Below are 17,153 nucleotides of genomic sequence, written 5' to 3' on the forward strand. Positions count from 1 at the left end.
ATGCTGAGGTGATACAATAAGGCTTGGCCCAGTCTACAGGTGGGGAACTCATATTTTCAAAACCACCCAATAAGGCCAGCTCATCTGGGAAAGGGCTTTGGACGATACTCCCTCTAAGCTGTGGAGTCTTCTGAGCAAAAATTCTACTTTGTGAGCTGCTGGCATTGAAGTTGTGAGCTACTGCATAAATTAGTTTGCTTTGGGACCATTTTTCCTGAGCTAAGACAAAAACATGTGAGCCAGAGGATAAAAAACTGTGAGCTAGCTCACACTAACTCAGTTTAGAGGGAACACTGGCTATGGAGTTTTTATTCTCTATACTTGTTTTCTTATAATAGTTAGTTGGTACACAGGCAGGCCTTCAGAAGTGGTACCCCCTCCCCAACACACAGTGTGAAGGGAAACAATCTGTCCCTTTATCTCTTCATTCTATGCACTTTATTTCCATCTCATTCTGCCGTATTTGTAAACCCACTCAAAGTGTACTCCAGAATCTGGTGATGGCTGATGAACACATGAAGCTGCCTTATACTGAATCAGACAGTCTGCCAATCAAAGTCAGTATGGTCCACTCAGACTGGTGATGGCTTTGCAGAGTCTCAGGCAGAGAGTCTTTCACATCACCTACTCCCTGGTCCTTTCAACTGGAGATTGCAGGGACCTTCTGCAAGGCAAAGCAGAGGTTTTTCCACTGAGCCACAGCCCCACCCTGTGGCACATTTTCGGCTTGTGTGGAGGCTGACTTTGCCCCCAAGCAGTGTGGAGCTCGATATGAAACTTCTAGCAAGCTATTCCTAAGGTGAGGACTAGAGGGATTGCGGCACAACTGGAGAGTATTTACTTGAGGGCAGAAGGTCCCTGTCATATTCTCAGGGTGCAGGTAGGCAAGAGTCCAAAGCCAGTCCAAGGTCAAAGTCCAGGTAGTCAAGCAGGAGCCAAGTCACTAATGCAGAATCACAATCCGGAATCAGAAGTCAATGGCCAAAAGTTCAGGTGCCAAGGAAATCAAGCAGGTCAGGATCAGGAAGGAGCATGGATGCAAGCCAGAGAATAGACTTGTTGCTTCCACAAGGTTACCAGTTCCTGGGTGGGAGCTATATGGAAGCCTCAATCAGCCTGCTTCCTGGGTGGCAGTGATTCTGCTAGAACTCAGGGCTGAGAGATCTGAAGCATCGGCATGCCTCATGTCTTTGCTCTGAAAGTTCTTTCTGGAGCCTGCTTTGAACTCTTGAGATGGGAGGCAGAGAGCTTGGAGGAGATTGATCATCAACAGCTGACACTGGTGCCTGGAGAGTGACTGAGCCTGCCTTTGGCGGGGGAGGGCGGGATATAAAAATGAATTTATTATTATTATTATTATTGATGGGCCAGCTGCTGTTTGTTTAGCTGAGGAACTGGCTGGCCTTCCAGATCTGTTAACCCTTCCAGTTCCCCCTCATCATGGCTCATGACAGTCCCAGGTTGAGCTCTTTACTGCTCCAGCTTGAAGATCTTGGACAGCAGGTGTTGTGTGAAAGTCTTTTCTCTGCCCAGGAATCCAGAGAGCTGCTAGGGCTGCTGATCCTGAGATGGGAAATTCCTGGAGATTTGGAGATGGATCCTGGTTAGGGTGGGGTTTGAGGAGGGACCTCAGTGGGGTATAATGACATAGAGACTACCTTCCAAAACATCCCTGTTCTCCAAGTGAAATTGATCTCTGTTGTCTAACCATCATTTGTAATTCTGGAAGGTCTCCAGCCCCAACTAGAGGCCAAGTCAGATAGCTGCACAAGTCAGATAGCACTGTGCTAGCAGACAAATGTCCTGACTTGACAGAATGCATCTTCATATGTTGCCCATACAAATTGTACTGCTGCCTGCCATAGCTTCCCCATTCACTTGGGTTGTGCCATCGCCACTTAGAACAACAAAAACCAGCCATTACTATGGGTGGAAAGTGTGCCCAAAGTGTGCAGAATCCACTGTCTTCTATAAGCCTCCTTCAAAATTCCCCACAGCTCATAATATAGAGGCTGCTTAATCTGTGTTTGTTATGTGCCATCAAGCTGCTTCAGCAACTTTGTTAATTAGCGACCTCCGAAGTGCTGAAGTATTGCAGACTGAGGGTTGTAACTCCCTTGATTGAGTCAATCCATCTTCTGTTGGGTCTCTCTCTTTTCCTGCTGCCTCCAACTTTTCCTAACATTGCTGTCTTTTCCTAGTGACTCTTCTCTTCTCTTAACATGGCCACATTATGAAAGCCTCAGTTTCATCGTTTTAGCTTCTAGGGAGAGTTTGGGCTTGATTTGATCAGGCTTACTCTATTATTTATTTATTTTAAAAGATTTTAAGATATCTTCAAGACACCTTTCTGAGATGGCTCACAAAGTAAAAACCAGACAACAAAACCATTTTTAGAAGATCAATGTTAAAGCAAGCATTAAACAACATTTAGAAGAAGAGACTGAATTTATACCCCCCTCTTCACTACCTGAAGGTGTCTCAGTGGCTTACAATCTCCTTTGCCTTCCCCTCCCTACAACAGACACCCTGTGAGGTAAGTGGAGCTGAGAGAGCTCTGACAGAAACTGCTCTTGAGAGGAACAGCTCTGAGAGTATTTGTGACCCGCTCAAGGTCACATCAGCAGGTGTGTGTGGAAGTGTGGGGAACCAAACCTAGTTCTCCCTGATAAGAGTGTGCGCACTTAACCACTACACCAAACTGGCTCTTTAGCTACTTAAAATGTTGTGAAACACTCAAAGAACACCATAAGCCTGGGGTGTCGAACTCATTTGTTATGAGGGCCGGATCTGACCTAAATGAGACCTTGTCAGGCCAGGCCATGTGTGTACCTATTTAAGATTAGGTAGCAGAGATATAAACGTTTTAAAGGACACAGACAAACACGACTAAAGATTTTTTTAAAAAACCCTTAAAACTTGCTTAAAACATTAGCACTTTTTGGTCTTAAAGGTACTTTCTTTGTATTTGTCCCATGGGATCCAGGGAACTGGGCAAAGGAAGCTCTAGCTCTTTCCCTCCCTTCTCAGGAGAGGAAGGAGCCTCAGCCAATGGAGAAAACTGAGGTTTTACTCTGTAGCTCTTGTGCAATTGAGTAAGCCTTGCAAAGCAAGTTGAGATGCAGAAGGAAGCAAGAGAGAGGGAGAAGGAAGCAGACAAGAGCCAAGACAGTAAGGCAGAGACACCAGGCACGCCTCAGTTGGGGAGGGCATTTCAGAGGTGATGAGTCTGAATTTCTCCTTAGTTATGATTTGGTACTGAATACCTCTTTTTATTCTGCTTTGCTGCAAGGCAGGATCTAGCATGATTAAAACAAGGTTTTCTGCTTTGAGCTTGTTTGTATGTGAATATTTTCCATCAGGAAATGAGGATTTTTTTTAATACAGCTCTTTTTTTTGGCATATGTTGTAACTTTCTTACTATTTGCCATGCACATTAGGGACCAGCGTATATAACAGGCATATAGAATTAAAAAGCCATGTAAGAAGGATAAAAGCATACATAACAGCACATTGTAAGAAAAGAGGAAGAGAAACAGAACTGATAAAATTATAAATGGATTTTTGAAGGGAAAAAAAAGAAACATGGCATAGTCATACATCTTTAGATAACTCTTCCTATGCTAGTGAAGCAACAGTTATGTAGGGGAACTCTGCAATTTCAGAATGAATGTCCTTTCTGTGGTCTGGCATGCATCTGGTATGATTTTGGAAGCCTTGAAAAAGAGAGGGTGTGCCTGCACATAGGAGTGTGTGCAAGGGAGAATATAAGACCTACGTTTGAACAAAAATCCGTCTGTTCGTTTTTATCCTATCTTTCCTCCAAGGGCCTTGGAATGATGTTCAGGGCTCTCCCCTCTCCTGTCTTATGCTCCCAATAGGAGAAGATGATGATACTGGATTTATATCCTACCCTACACTCTGAATCTCAGAGTTGCAGAGTGGCTCACAATCTCCTTTGCCTTCCTTCTCCCGCAACAGACACTCTGTGAGGTAGGTGGAGCTGAGAGAGCTCTCATAGAAGCTTCCCTTTTAAGGACAGCTCTTCGAGAGCTATGGCTGACCCAAGGCCATTCTAGCAGCTGTAAGTGGAGGAGTGGGGAATCAAACCCGGTTCTCCCACATAAGAGTCTGCGCACTTAACCACTACACCAAACTGCACAAACCATGCAGTGCCTGGCCCAAGGTCACTCTGGGGGCTTTATGACCAAGTGAGAGATTTGGATTTTAGACTCCCAAGACCTAGTCTTACACTCATCACTAAACCATGCCAACTATAGGTTAGAGAACGGGGACCTATAGTTCTTAAAGAAGAAGAAAAAGGACTGCCTATCACTGTACAATAGGGTTTCCAACCTATGCATGGGGCCACCCTAGAGATCTCCCAGAATTGCAGCTGATCTCCAGACTTCAGAGATCAGTTGCCCTGGATAAAATGGCAGCTTTGAAAGGTGGTCTCTATAGCATTATACTTTGCTGAGGTCAGTCTTTAGGCTCTACCCCCCAAATCTCCTGGAATTTCCCAATCTGGAGTTGGCAGCCCTACAGTATGAGCCTCTGCACTGTAGTGTTAATAAAGCATGGCAGTGCCCTTCCTCAGGTAAGTTTACAGTGAATGGCACAAATCAAATGCAGCTCCACCCCCTTGTTATCTCCTCCCCCCACACACTTTTTTTTTTCTTTTGCAGCTGAGAGCAAACCCAGCCAGTTCTGGTGGAGATTAATTTCCTAAATCAAACTGGAAACCAAGGGGGTGCATGTTACTTTAGCATCTCTTGCCTGGTTGGTGTAGTGGTTAAGTGCGCGGACTCTTATCTGGGAGAACAGGGTTTGATTCCCAACTCCTCCACTTGCACCTGCTGGAATGGCCTTGGGTCAGCCATAGCTCTTGTAAGAGTTGTCCTTGAAAGGGCAACTGCTGTGAGAGTCCTCTCAGCCCCATCTTCCTCACGGGGTGTCTGTTGCGGGGGAAGGAGATAAAGGAGATTGTGAGCCGCTCTGAAACTCTGATTCAGAGAGAAGGGTGGGGTATAAATCCATCCATCCATCCATATCATCATTAACCCTTCTCCCCCTTCCTCTTCTCCCTTCTCCCCCTTCCTCTTCTCCCCCTTCCTCTTCTCCCTTCTCCCCCTTCTTCTTCTCCCTTCCTCTTCTCCCTTCTCCCCCTTCCTCTTCTCCCTTCTCCCCCTTCCTCTTCTCCCCCTTCCTCTTCTCCCTTCTCCCCCTTCTTCTTCTCCCTTCCTCTTCTCCCTTCTCCCCCTTCCTCTTCTCTCTTCCTCTTCTTCCTTCTCCCCCTTCCTCTTCTCCCCCTTCCTCTTCTCCCTTCTTCCTTCTTTTACTCTGCATCTAATCCCTGCCCTGAACCTCAAAGCTGCTTCTCACTGATGTTTGCCAAGTCAGCAAATCTAGACATGGGGGGTTCATTCTAAGAACCCCCCAATTCCTTGTTTGTTTTTTGACCCACAATAAAGGAGGGTGTTTTTTGGTACACCACCAGTTTTTAAGCAATCACTCGGTACCCATGGTGTGTGCGCTAACCTAAATTGCTGCAGCTGTTGCTTTTGGTGGCACTGTCGCTTCAGACTTTGCATCCATTTTCTGCATAGCCCTGAAACTTTACTGTGATCATCCCCATACTGTAGAACAAGCTCCCTGCAAAGGTATGGAAGACCTCACCTTCACCACATTTTCAGGCTGATATATATGGAACAGTGTGTGAGCTGTGAGAGGAAAAACAAAAACTTGACCTTCTTAACAAGTTGCCCATTTAATGGTACTTACGCAGCTTTTAGTTCATGGTTTCATTGCATCTTATTTTATAACTCTGCTGAACTTAGGGAAGGCGGAAGAGATTTTTAAATAAATGGACTTTACAAGTACATTATTATTTGTCAGAAAGTCAGGCTATAGGTTGGGTCCCCCAGAGGACTTTCATGGACAGAAAGATTCCCACCCACAAAACATAACTTTGTAGGATCCCCGGTGTTACTTCAGCCCCAAGTGCCTTTCCGAAGTGCTAGATAGAGCAGCAAAGTGCCCCCACAAATGCATCTCTTTCCCAGGAGGAACATTTCCGGGGGATGTTTTGGGTTAGAGGAGGAGGCAAGAACTCTTGCTTTTTTGGCAAAAATGTCTCCATCTGTGAAAATGCTCCTGCAGTAGGAAGAACATCAGCTCTGAAATCACTCTGTATCTGGCCTGTGCGTTGGATGCAGGAATCCAAGGAGTTTTTTGAGAGACTCTCAAAGAATTCAAATGCTAGCTACACCCTAGGATGCACTCAGCCCTCTTGCATGTCTCTTCAGGTGTTCATACGGCTGGGACGGCAGAAGTGGAAACTGAAAGGGAAGATCGAGACAGACGACAGTCAAACGTGGGATGAGGAAGAGAAGGTTTTTATACCCAACCTCCATGAGAAATTTGAAATCAAGGTAGTGGCTTATGTTGGCTAGAGTGGAGGCCTCTGTTTGCAAAACTGGATGGAAAGTTCCTCTATAGCTCACAACTCCTTGCAAGTGGCCATAATGCTTAATTCATTGTCCCAGTCTGATTTTGTTTTATTTAGACTTGATTTTTCTGCTTCTCTTTTCTTAGCGCTTTATTTGTTTTCTCCCCTCCATAAATCAGTTGGGTAACTCCACTGTTGATATATGCATAGAACAATTCATATTATGGTGGCTAGTTTTTAAGAGATTGTATCTTGAAAGTCTAAGATGGGTTCCCAGATCTGGGGAACTCGTTAATTGGCCTCATTTGTACAACTTCCCTGGGTGGACATTTTGGCACAAGTAAGGCCATGGAGAGAGGTCAACCAAAGGAACTTTTAAAAAAAACATACAGACTTTGAAGATACCATAACAGATTTTGGGTGGTGAGTTGCAAATCTGTAGACTAGAAAATCTTATGGTTTATGGTCAGAATTTGTTTTTTTTTTCTGGCACACTTTTTTACACAAGACAAGGAACAGTCAGACTTTGTCTGCAGTCACACACACTAAATAATGCACTTTCAATATCCTTGCAATGTACTTTCACTTTTCAACTGGATTTTATTGTGTGAACTGGCAAAATCCAGTTAGAAATTGCATTTTTTTAGTGCCTGTGATTGTAGCCCTTGTTTTCCCTAGCACACTTTCCCCATAAGACAAGGAGCAACAAGGGTTCCCCCCACCCTTGTTGTGTCCCTGTGTTGCTCTTCGTATGAGAATCACACACCAAGATAAACAGTCATAGCTTGCAGGAAAGCACCTCTTCTGTCTATGTTGAAGAATTCTAGAATGGATGGAAGCACTTCCTTCATGAAGTGCTTCCCTCCTAGCAAAAAATGGGCATGGAACCTTAATTAAGGGCAACACTTGAGACTGCTGCAGGTAACTAACAGGGTTGCCAGCATTCATCCTGTAAAAAACAAGAAGTACAGTTTACTCCCTTTCAAATGGCCAAAACAAGTTATTCTGTTAATCTGGGCCAAACTTGATTCACATGTGCTTGCACTTTACCATCTGCATTTTCACTTCTGACCTCTTTAAAAAGTAGGACTGTTTACATGGTGTCCCCTCATTTTATCTCTATAACGGCAAGTGGCTGTGTCAAACGGATTAGGTTGGCTGTCCCAAGGATACTGGTAGATTTCATGGCTGGAAGGGAGCAAACCATCCCTGGAACCAGAAACCTGTGTTTGGATAAGCAGATGCTGAATTGCAGGAAGTAGCCCTGTTTATGTGTGTGGGTCATTCATTCATTTACCCAGGGGTGGAATTCTAGCAGGAGCTCCTTTTGCATATTAGGCCAAACCCCCCTGATGTAGCCAATCCTCCAAGAGCTTACCAAAAAGAGCCTTGTAAGTGCTTGGAGGATTGGCCACATCAGGGGTGTGTGGCTTAATATGCAAAGGAGTTTCTGCTAGAATTCCACCCCTGCATTTATCTCTCTCCTTTCTCCTCAGTAGCAAGCCAAAATGACTCACAATGCAAAGTACATCAGTACAAAAAACCCAACCAGACAGGAGAAGGGTGTGTGTGTGTGTGTGGGGGGGAATGCTGTCTTGCTTTGCCAGGGGATCTTCCTGCCAACTCTAGGTTATGACCCTCAGGTTAGGAGCCAAAGGATAAGGGCCATTTGGCTTGCACTCCTGGCCACACCCAGGAGGACAAGTACCTGCAAGAGGAGAGAGACAAACACTCAGCCTGGAATGGAATCTCACAAGCTGGCAGCCATTTCCCCACAATTCCTCATAAATCCAGTTAATTCTCTCCCCCCCCCCCTACTGTTTCCTAAATTGGAAATTCATTTCCCTCCCTTCAGGCTGCTTCCAACCCAGTGTGGAGGACAAGTCTGTAACCCTCCTTCCCCTCTTGTGATATGTGACTGGAGGGAACCAGGAATTCCTGAGCTTTTGGAAATGTGTTTAAAATGTTCCTTTTCCTCACCCCCTTCTGGACATGGGGAGAGGTTAATTGAGATCCACTGTGCAAATATCGTGAGAAAGCATGCAAAAGTCTTGCGTTGTGAAATCAAGATGAATCATCTCTTCCAAAGTCAAGGACAAATTTGGTTTTCATTTTGACTAAAACTAAATCATGTATTCTTGGGCTCTTTGCTTCCTCCTTTAGTCCATAGGATTTTAACTCACGCTGTGGTGTGGTTAGAATGTCACACTAGGATCTGAGTGATGTGGGTTCAAATCCTTGCTTTCATTTTAACCTTCTGTACAGGATAGCTGTGGGCAGGGGTGGAATTCTAGTAGGAGCTCCTTTGCATATTAGGCAACACATCCCTGATGTAGCCAATCCCCCAAGAGCATACAAAAAAGAACCTTGTAAGCTCTTGGAGGACTGGCTACATCAGGGATGTGTAGTCTAATATGTAAAGGAGCTCTTGCTAGAATTCCACCTCTGGCTGTGGGGATAAAACAGAGGACAGAAGAGCCACAAATATTGCCCTAAGCTCCTTGGGGGAAGGATTGGATAATGTGCTAAATAAGTGCTAGATAAGTTGGTGAGCGTTCATATGTGCTTTCATATGGGTTAGTGACAGTTCACATGTGCTTTCTCATTGCTTGGTCATTGCAGATAGAGATTTCATAGTTCCAGAAGTACAATTTTTGTTTGAGGTTATTTGTGTGTTAAAGCTGAAATGCCCTAAGAGCGCAATCCTAAGCAGATTGACTCTGAATTCTACTACAGTCTATTCAATGGAGCTTACTCCCAGGAAAGTGTCCTTAGGGTTGCCCTGTAAATGTCTTTTACTTCTGTAGAACAGTCCCAAGGCCTAACATTCAAGTTAAGAGCATTTTTTTAAATGGTGGCAAAATTGGTACCTCATAGCAACTTTAGTATTTCATCGGTATGTGAAACAAATCTCATATGTGAAACTCAAATTAGTCTGTCATGAAAATCCCAAGTGCTTCAGTATACATGTATAAACCCAGTTTGGTGTTGTGATGAAGTACGTGGACTCTTATCTGGGAGAACTGGGTTTGATTCCCCACTCCTTAGCTTGCAGCTGCTGGAATGGCCTTGGGTCAGCCATACCTCATGCAGGAGTTGTCCTTGAAAGGGCAGCTTCTGTGAGAACTCTCTCAGCCTCACCTACCTCAGAGTGTTTGTTGGGGTAGGGAAGGTAAAGGAGATTGTGACCGCTCTGAGATTCAGGGAGAAGGGTGGGATATAAAGCCAATATCATCATCTTCTTCCAATATCCAAGTATGTATGTATGTATGTATGTATGTATGTATGTATGTATGTATGTATGTATTTATTTATTTATTTATGTTAATTTGTATTCCGCCCTTTCCTGCAAGTGGGCTCAGGGTGGATCACAACAAGAGTTAAAACAATTAAAAACTACAAGACCATAAAACCATAAAATACAATAAAACAAATAACACATATATCACAGGGGGTGGTTTCCATTGGGCACATTCTATATATCAGTACAGTAGTAGGCCCAGAGATGAAATAATAAATTAAGATAAAATAATATAGCATCATGACAGGAAAGGGAGGCCAAGCGGCTGGAAGTAAAGATGTCCGTTGCCTCAACTGAAGGCCTGGCGGAACAACTCCATCTTGCAAGCCCTATGAAATGGCATCAAATCAGGTAGGACCCAGATCTCCACAGAGAGCTGATTCCACCAGGCTGGGGTCAAAGCCAAAAAGGCCCTGGCCCTGGTTGAGGCAAGCCAAGCATCCTTTGGGCCTGGGATGGTCAAAAGATGCTGCGAAGCAGAATGCAGCAGTCTCTGGGGCACATATGGGGAGAGGCGGTCCCGCAGGTAGGTCGATCCCAGGCTGCATAAGGCTTTAAATGTTTGGGGTGGTTCTGTGCAAACGTCCCTCCCCCCAACTTGCAGGCAAAAACAGACCAGAATGAAGACAATACTCTTGTGAGCAAAAATTCTACTTCGTGAGCTACTGGCATTTAAGTTGCGAGTGAGCGATTTGGCTATTGCATAAATTTAGTTTGCTCTGGGACCATTTTTCCTGAGTGGAGACAAAAATTTGTGAGCTGGAGGCTAAAAAAATCTTGAAAATCTTATTGGTCTCTAAGATGCTGCTGGACTCTGTGGGTGTTTGATTCCCCATCCCCAATTGTTTTTGCTTGCTTGTTTTTATCCTCTTTCAAATTTTCTTATTTTGGGAGTGAGACAGAGCACCAAACTGACCCAACGATAATATCCAAAATCCAAAAACATGCATGAGAACACTTCAGTATTTCCTTAATAATGTCTTAGGTAGAATGTATTCTAGAGCTCACTTCCATACTGTAAAAAGTTTTGTTTGTGTAACCTAACACACACACTGCTTTTGTTGTGCTTAATGTTTTTGCAGACATGATGGGTAAATGAATGTCCATGGGTCAGCTTTCTAATCTATTGTGTAACCTATTTTGGCAGGTTACTGAGCTTCGAGGACTGAGTACGCTGTTGGTAGGCATGGTGAAATGTGACAGCATAGACTTCTTTATCACCAGGCCTCAGACCATCATTGTGGATGTCACTGAACTAGGGACCATCAAGCTTCAACTGGAGGTGCTTTGGAAGTAAGTGTACAGTGCCACTTCTGGAACAGGTCACTTAGAAAAATGTGGTGCCTGACCCCTAGTCGTTCTATCAAATCTAAACCTGAGGGTATGATGCAGGGGGCAAAGTTATCAAGTGGTAAGAGAGATTCCCCATCTTAATTTTGTTTTGTTTTGTGGATTTTCTTTGTAATGCTTCAGCATGCTTCAATATGTAGTTTCCATCAACTTCAAGCAACTTGCTTGCAGATGGAGGAAGTTTTATTATGGAGCTCATAAGGGGCGTGTCAGTTTGTGCCCTTAAGTACAAGGATAGTATTTAGAGTTCTGGACTAAGATCTGGGAGACCCAGGTTTGAATCTCTAGTTTAGCCTGTTGCACTTGGTATTCCCATGGGGTCTCCTATTCAAGTACTTAACAGGCCTGACCCTGTTTGGCTTCTGAGATCAGGCGTGTTCAGGGTGATACAGTTGTACAACCCTGAACATGCTTTATCCCATCTGAATTTGGACCTCACATTTTCCACAAAAGCTTACTGGGTGATCTTGACCCAGTCATGCATACTCTACTTCACACGGTGGTAGTTGTTGTGAAGCTAAAATAGAGAAAGAGAGAATGACGTAATCTGTGTCAGTTCCCCATTGGAAACATAAATAAATTATCTGGAGAGCAGAGAGGCCCTTGAGAGTAGAACTTTGTGCTCTTTAGTAGTAGTGCTCAGGATGGAAGGGTGTAAGATTTATGGTGATATGCTCAAACTGTAGCACTTTCTTCTTATCTATAGACCGTTTGGTTTAGGTAATGGCACCCTGCCCCTCCACCGATGTTCTTCATCTTAAATATGCCTCTTCTGAAGGAACATAACTGGAGGGTTAACTACTGAATGGAAGTCGAGTTCTCTTTTTTTTTAAAAGAACTCAGATCCTCCTTTTTACTGGTTGATTCTACTTGTGGCCAAGTCTGGCCTCCATTTTTAAAAACTGCTGTAGGTGGAACTGATGTTCACTTCCCCGTGCTCTGTAGGCATGTCTATTCGAGGAATGGCCTCCAACAATGAAACAGAGCGGAAAATGAAAATGTTTGAGATGGGACCATAAATTTTTGCCCGACATAAGCAAGAGGGAAGAACATCACCTGAAGCCCATTGTTTTTATGTGTTTGTCAGCTTTCCAAGACTGATTTGTAACACAGTTACTAAGGATTTTGCAGCTCCTTTACCATTCCAGTGTAATCACGTTGATTTTACTTCAGAGTTCACCACCTGATCCTGCAGAACTTCCTTTTTAACCATTTTGAAGGCCATCTTTTGTAGTAAACTCTTTTCTATTAAAGGCAGACTTGAATGCTAATGATATGTTTATGGTCACTGCAGTGTTTTATTTCTCCTTGGTGGAGGAAGAAAAAGTTCCTTAAAAGGAAAGACAGTTGCATTTTTAAAAATCGACTATGCAAAGAAATAGAGCTCTGCATGGTTTCGTTAAACCAATTCTTCTCTTTTCTCTGTGGCCCTGATCCCGTGCACAACAGGATGGTTTTTTGTACGTGTTTCTTTACATATTACCCGTCATGTCTGTTTGACCCTTTAAACTCTACTTGGACATTCCCAGTTCATTGCCTTTATGGTGATTTCCTTGGCACTAACATATTCAGTTCAGTGCATATGTAGCTTCGAGGAATCTTAAAACAGGCTCTCAGATTTTTTCAGTGTAGGTCTTGCCTGTTGGCTAAATCACCTTTGGCTTTATTCTGAGCCATACTGTAAAAACTGTAGCGCAGACTAATGTCTTGCTGGCTGGAAGCAGACAATATTAGGAAAGCCAGTATGCGTAGCCAAGAGCAAAGAAGGTATAACTGATTCAGTGTCTCTCAATTTGTGCCAAAACTTTCCACACTGCGCTTCGTAGCCACTCCTGGTTCACCTGATGCCTGCCAACCCTTCCCCGTCGCTAACTGCACAGATCCAGAAGGGCGAGTCCGTGCCAGATTCCCTAAGGGGTGATTTCTTTTACTTCACTGGAAGTAAATGTTTTGACTTTAAATGCAGGGAAGTCTCAGGACAACTTTGGCAATCAGTACAAATCATGTGTGTTTAGAAGTCAGCTCTTGAAGCCAGTGTACTTTCAGAAACAGCATGGGGAAACAAGGGAAAACTGACCTATATTTATTGTCTCTTTAATAACATCCCTGCTGTCTGTGAGTCTGTCTATCTCCTGAACTGCTTCGCCAGCACTATCAAGAGGAGAGGGACTGCCAGACAGATGAGAGGGAGAAAAGGGGCTGCTGAAATCTCTTTTCCAGGGACTGAGCCCTCCCCAAAAGATTCCTCTTCCCTGCTAGCAGCAGTAAGGGGGGAAAGCTTACTCAATACAGAGCAAAAGGTGTTTTAATGCCAGCAGCCAGTAATTTCAGGGAGCCCCCAAAACAGGTTCGCAGATGTTTTCTGAGTTGATTGTGGCTAGATTGGTTTTGGTTCTATTCTGAACTACGTTGTAAGCTTGCTGTGTAGACAAGCCTCTGATCTGCTATGCATAGATGGAGGGGTTGGATCTCTCTCTCGCTGTCTCTCTTTGTTTTAAATACCATCAAGTGACTTCTGACCCTATGAATTAATGTTCTCCAAACTGTCCTGTTATTAACAGTCTTGCTCAGGTCTTGCAAGCTGAGGACCGTGGCTTCCTTGCTGGAGTCAATCCATCTCATGTTGGGTCTTCGTCTTCCTGTTGCCTCCAACTTTTCCCAGCATTACTGTCTTTTGCCAGTGACTCTTGTCTTCTCATAATGTGACCAAAGTACGATAGCCTCAGTTTGCAACAGAAAAGAGTGAAGAGTCCAGTAGCACCTTAAAAATTAACAAAATTTGTGGCAGGGTGTGAGCTTTCCTGAGTCAGTTCTTCGGTGTCTCGTGAAAGCGCATACCCTTCCACAACCTTTGTTAGTCTTTAAGGTGCTGCTGGACTCTTGCTCTTTTCAACTGCTACAGACAGACCAGCATAGCCACCCATCTTGATTTAGCCTCTGGTAATTTTAGCTTTTAGGGCAGCGGTGTCAAACATAAAGCCCAGGGGCCAGAACTGGCCCTCCAGGGCTTTTATACACCCCAGGAGCAATGGATGCAAGGGAGGAAGTGATGGTTGGGGGAGTGAGCAGAGCCATTCCAATTGTTGGCTTCAGCACAGCAGAACAACTTTGTCTGCAGCAGTCAAGTATTATGGCAGCATCTTCCTAGTGCTGCATGGCTGCCTCTCCAGTCTGCCTGTGTGGGTTTTCTTTTTCATCCCCCTCCCAGCCAAGGGGGCCTTGCAGGAAGGATACACCAACCTGGAGCTTACCAGTTGCTGTCCTTTACAGTTTCTATCTCTTTATACAGTTTTTATCTGTGGTGGTAAATAACACAAAAGGTTACGTTTTATATCACACATGGCCCAGTCTGACAAGTGACATTTATGTCAGATCCGGCCCTTGTAACAAATGAATTTGACACTTCTATTTTAGGGAGAGTTGGGGCTTGATGTAGAACCCACTTATTTTTCTTTTTTGGTGGTTTGCTATCTGTAAAACTTTCTTCCCACACCACCATTCAAAGGAATCAAATTTCTTCCTGACAGCTTTGTTCACTGCCCAACTTTCACAACCGTACATAGTAATGGGGAATAATGTGGCATGATTAACTTGATCTTGGTTGCTAGCAATGTTCCCTCAGCTGTGGAGTCTTGTGAACAAAAATTCTACTTTGTGAGCTACTGACGATAAAGTTGTAAGCTACTGCATAAATTACTTTGCTCTGGGGCCATTTTTCCTGAGCTAAGACAAAAATGTGTGAGTCAGAGGCTAAAAAGCTGTGAGCTAGCTCACACTAACTCAGCTTAGAGGGAGCACATCCTTGCTCTTAATAACCTTTTGTAGGTTCTTCATGGCTGCCTCAGTCTCCTTTTGATTTCTTGACTGCAGTCTTCCTTTTGGTTGATGATGGAATCAAACAGGGCGTTTTTTGAGCAGGAATGCAGTTCAGGCTGCCTTGATGTCAGGGGGTGTGGCCTAATATGCAAACAAGCTCCTGCTGGGCTTTTTCTACAAAAAACAATGATGATGTCAGGGGGTGTGGCCTAACATGCAAATGAGTTCCTGATGGGCTTTTTCTACCAAAAAAGCCCTGGAATCAAGGAATAGAAAATCTTGAACAATTTCCATTTCTTCATTGTCAGCCTTAAAGTTATATAATCCCCTCATAGTCATTACTTATGCCTTCTTGATGTTCAGCTTTGGCATTTTCTGTTTTAACCATCAAGTCTTCACTGTTTTGAATTCTCTGGTATTTTCTGCCAGTAATGTGGTGTCATCTGCACATCTCAAATTGTTAACATTCCTTCCACTAATTTTCACTCCACCTTCATCTAAATCTAATCCAGCTTTCCTTGTGATGTGTTCTGCATATAGCTTGAAAAGAGAGGGAGACAAAATACATAATTGTCTGACACCCTTGCCAATTCTGTTTCTCCTATTCTGTCCGAACAGCGGCTTCTTGCCCGGAGAATAGTTTGCACATTAAAACAATCAGTTGCTGTGGAACACTCATTTCTTTTAAAACCGACCCTAACTTTTCATGATCCACACAGACAAAAGCGTTGTTGTAATCCCTGAAATGCAAGCTGATATTCTTCTGAAATTCTTTCATGTGCTCCAGTAACCAATGCAAATTTGCTATAGGATCTCTAGTAGGGATGAGAGAGGTGGCTTAAACCTAGCTGAGAACATGAAAAATGGGCTGTGGACTGTCTTTGTGGTCCCATTTCGATAGATCACCTTGATAGTTTTCACTGTTTCTATTTTATATTTGCACCCTGTTTTTCCTCAAAAGAGCCAGGAGTAGCTTGTCTAACGGTGTCCAACCAGACACTGATCAAGATCAGATCCTCTTGAGTAGCTGAACCATATCAAGTGCCTCCATCCTTTAAACAGCTGTGTTATGTTATGTGCCTATTACAGCTTGGTCTTGCCCTGTCACGCAGAGTGGCAAAGCTGCAGTATTGCAGTCCAAGCTCTGCTCACAACCTGAGTTCGATCCCGGTGGAAGCTGGGTTCAGGTAGCTGGCTCAAGGTTGACTCAGCCTTCCATCATTCTGAGGTCGGTAAAATGAGTATCTAGCTTGCTTGGGGTAAAGTGTAGATGACTGGGGAAGGCGACGGCAAACCACCCCGTAAAAAGTCTTCCAAGAAAACATCATGATGTGATGTCATGCTATGTGTGCTTGCACAGGGAACTACCTTTACCTTTTTATTGGCACTAAATTGATGCTGCAGACATGGCTTTTCTCACCAAGGAGCACTGGGGATTCTTCAAAGTGTGTATGTTCTATGTAAATATAAACTTGTCAGCCCAATGTCTAGCCCAAGTCAATGTGTATGTTTATGTGTGATATATGTCTTCATATGTTAGTCTGTGATGATTCCCTAACTTTTAATTTTTTTTTTAAAAAAGCCCCAGTGTCTCCATAGTTTTGAACAATGGCTTTGGGGAACAGGGAGACATTCCCCCTTTTGGGGGGAACGCAAGGGATTTAATTTTTCCTAGGTTTAAGTAAAATCTCCTATTCATCTCCTATTAACCTGCTGAAGATAAAATGGAGGTATGTGGTAGAAGGGCAGAGTTAAATTTTGTTCCTTCACCCAGAGCTGTTGTTCCAGTAAAAATTGGAGCTTATGCCCTCTATTATTTTTGAAGTGTGTATGTGTGTGAGAGAAAAAAGCCAGGAGATGTAATCATGGCTCTCCCGCATTGTTTCTGTTTCAGCCTGAAATCTGTCCTAAATGAGAATACCCCCAGGCGACGTCCTGTATGTCATCTGTGGTGGTAAATAACACAAAAGGTTGGGGTTTCTTTTCTGTTTGTTTATCTTCAAGAAAGAAACATTCTAAGGCCAAAGCAAATTTTCTGAGAAACCCTTTAATTGGTGGCATGTTCTGTTTTTTTATGAGCTAATCCTTGGTGGGAAACCTGAAAATATTGTTGCAATGTTTTGAGTTTTGCTCAATATGTCCCTTGGTTGCCAAGTAGATTCTCATGGGGGGCTTGTGCACAGAATTGATGTCTTCATTTCCTGGTAGACGGCTGGCTTTCTCTTACACACAGCT

General features: G+C 43.7%; 1 protein-coding gene across 2 annotated transcripts in view; it reads left to right on the plus strand.

Annotated features, from left to right (window-relative positions):
• The window catches only part of RIPOR3 (RIPOR family member 3), a 193,980-nt gene that overhangs the window by 135,743 nt on the left and 41,084 nt on the right, over positions 1–17,153 (plus strand). For both annotated transcript variants that reach the window (XM_060230799.1, XM_060230798.1), the window contains exons 10-11: positions 6,309–6,434; positions 10,900–11,045. In XM_060230799.1, coding sequence (XP_060086782.1) covers positions 6,309–6,434; positions 10,900–11,045 — 272 coding nt within the window. The remainder of the gene's footprint in view (positions 1–6,308; positions 6,435–10,899; positions 11,046–17,153) is intronic.

The sequence above is a fragment of the Heteronotia binoei genome, chromosome 2 (genome assembly GCF_032191835.1).
Source record: "Heteronotia binoei isolate CCM8104 ecotype False Entrance Well chromosome 2, APGP_CSIRO_Hbin_v1, whole genome shotgun sequence".
NCBI classification, from domain to species: Eukaryota; Metazoa; Chordata; class Lepidosauria; order Squamata; family Gekkonidae; genus Heteronotia; species Heteronotia binoei.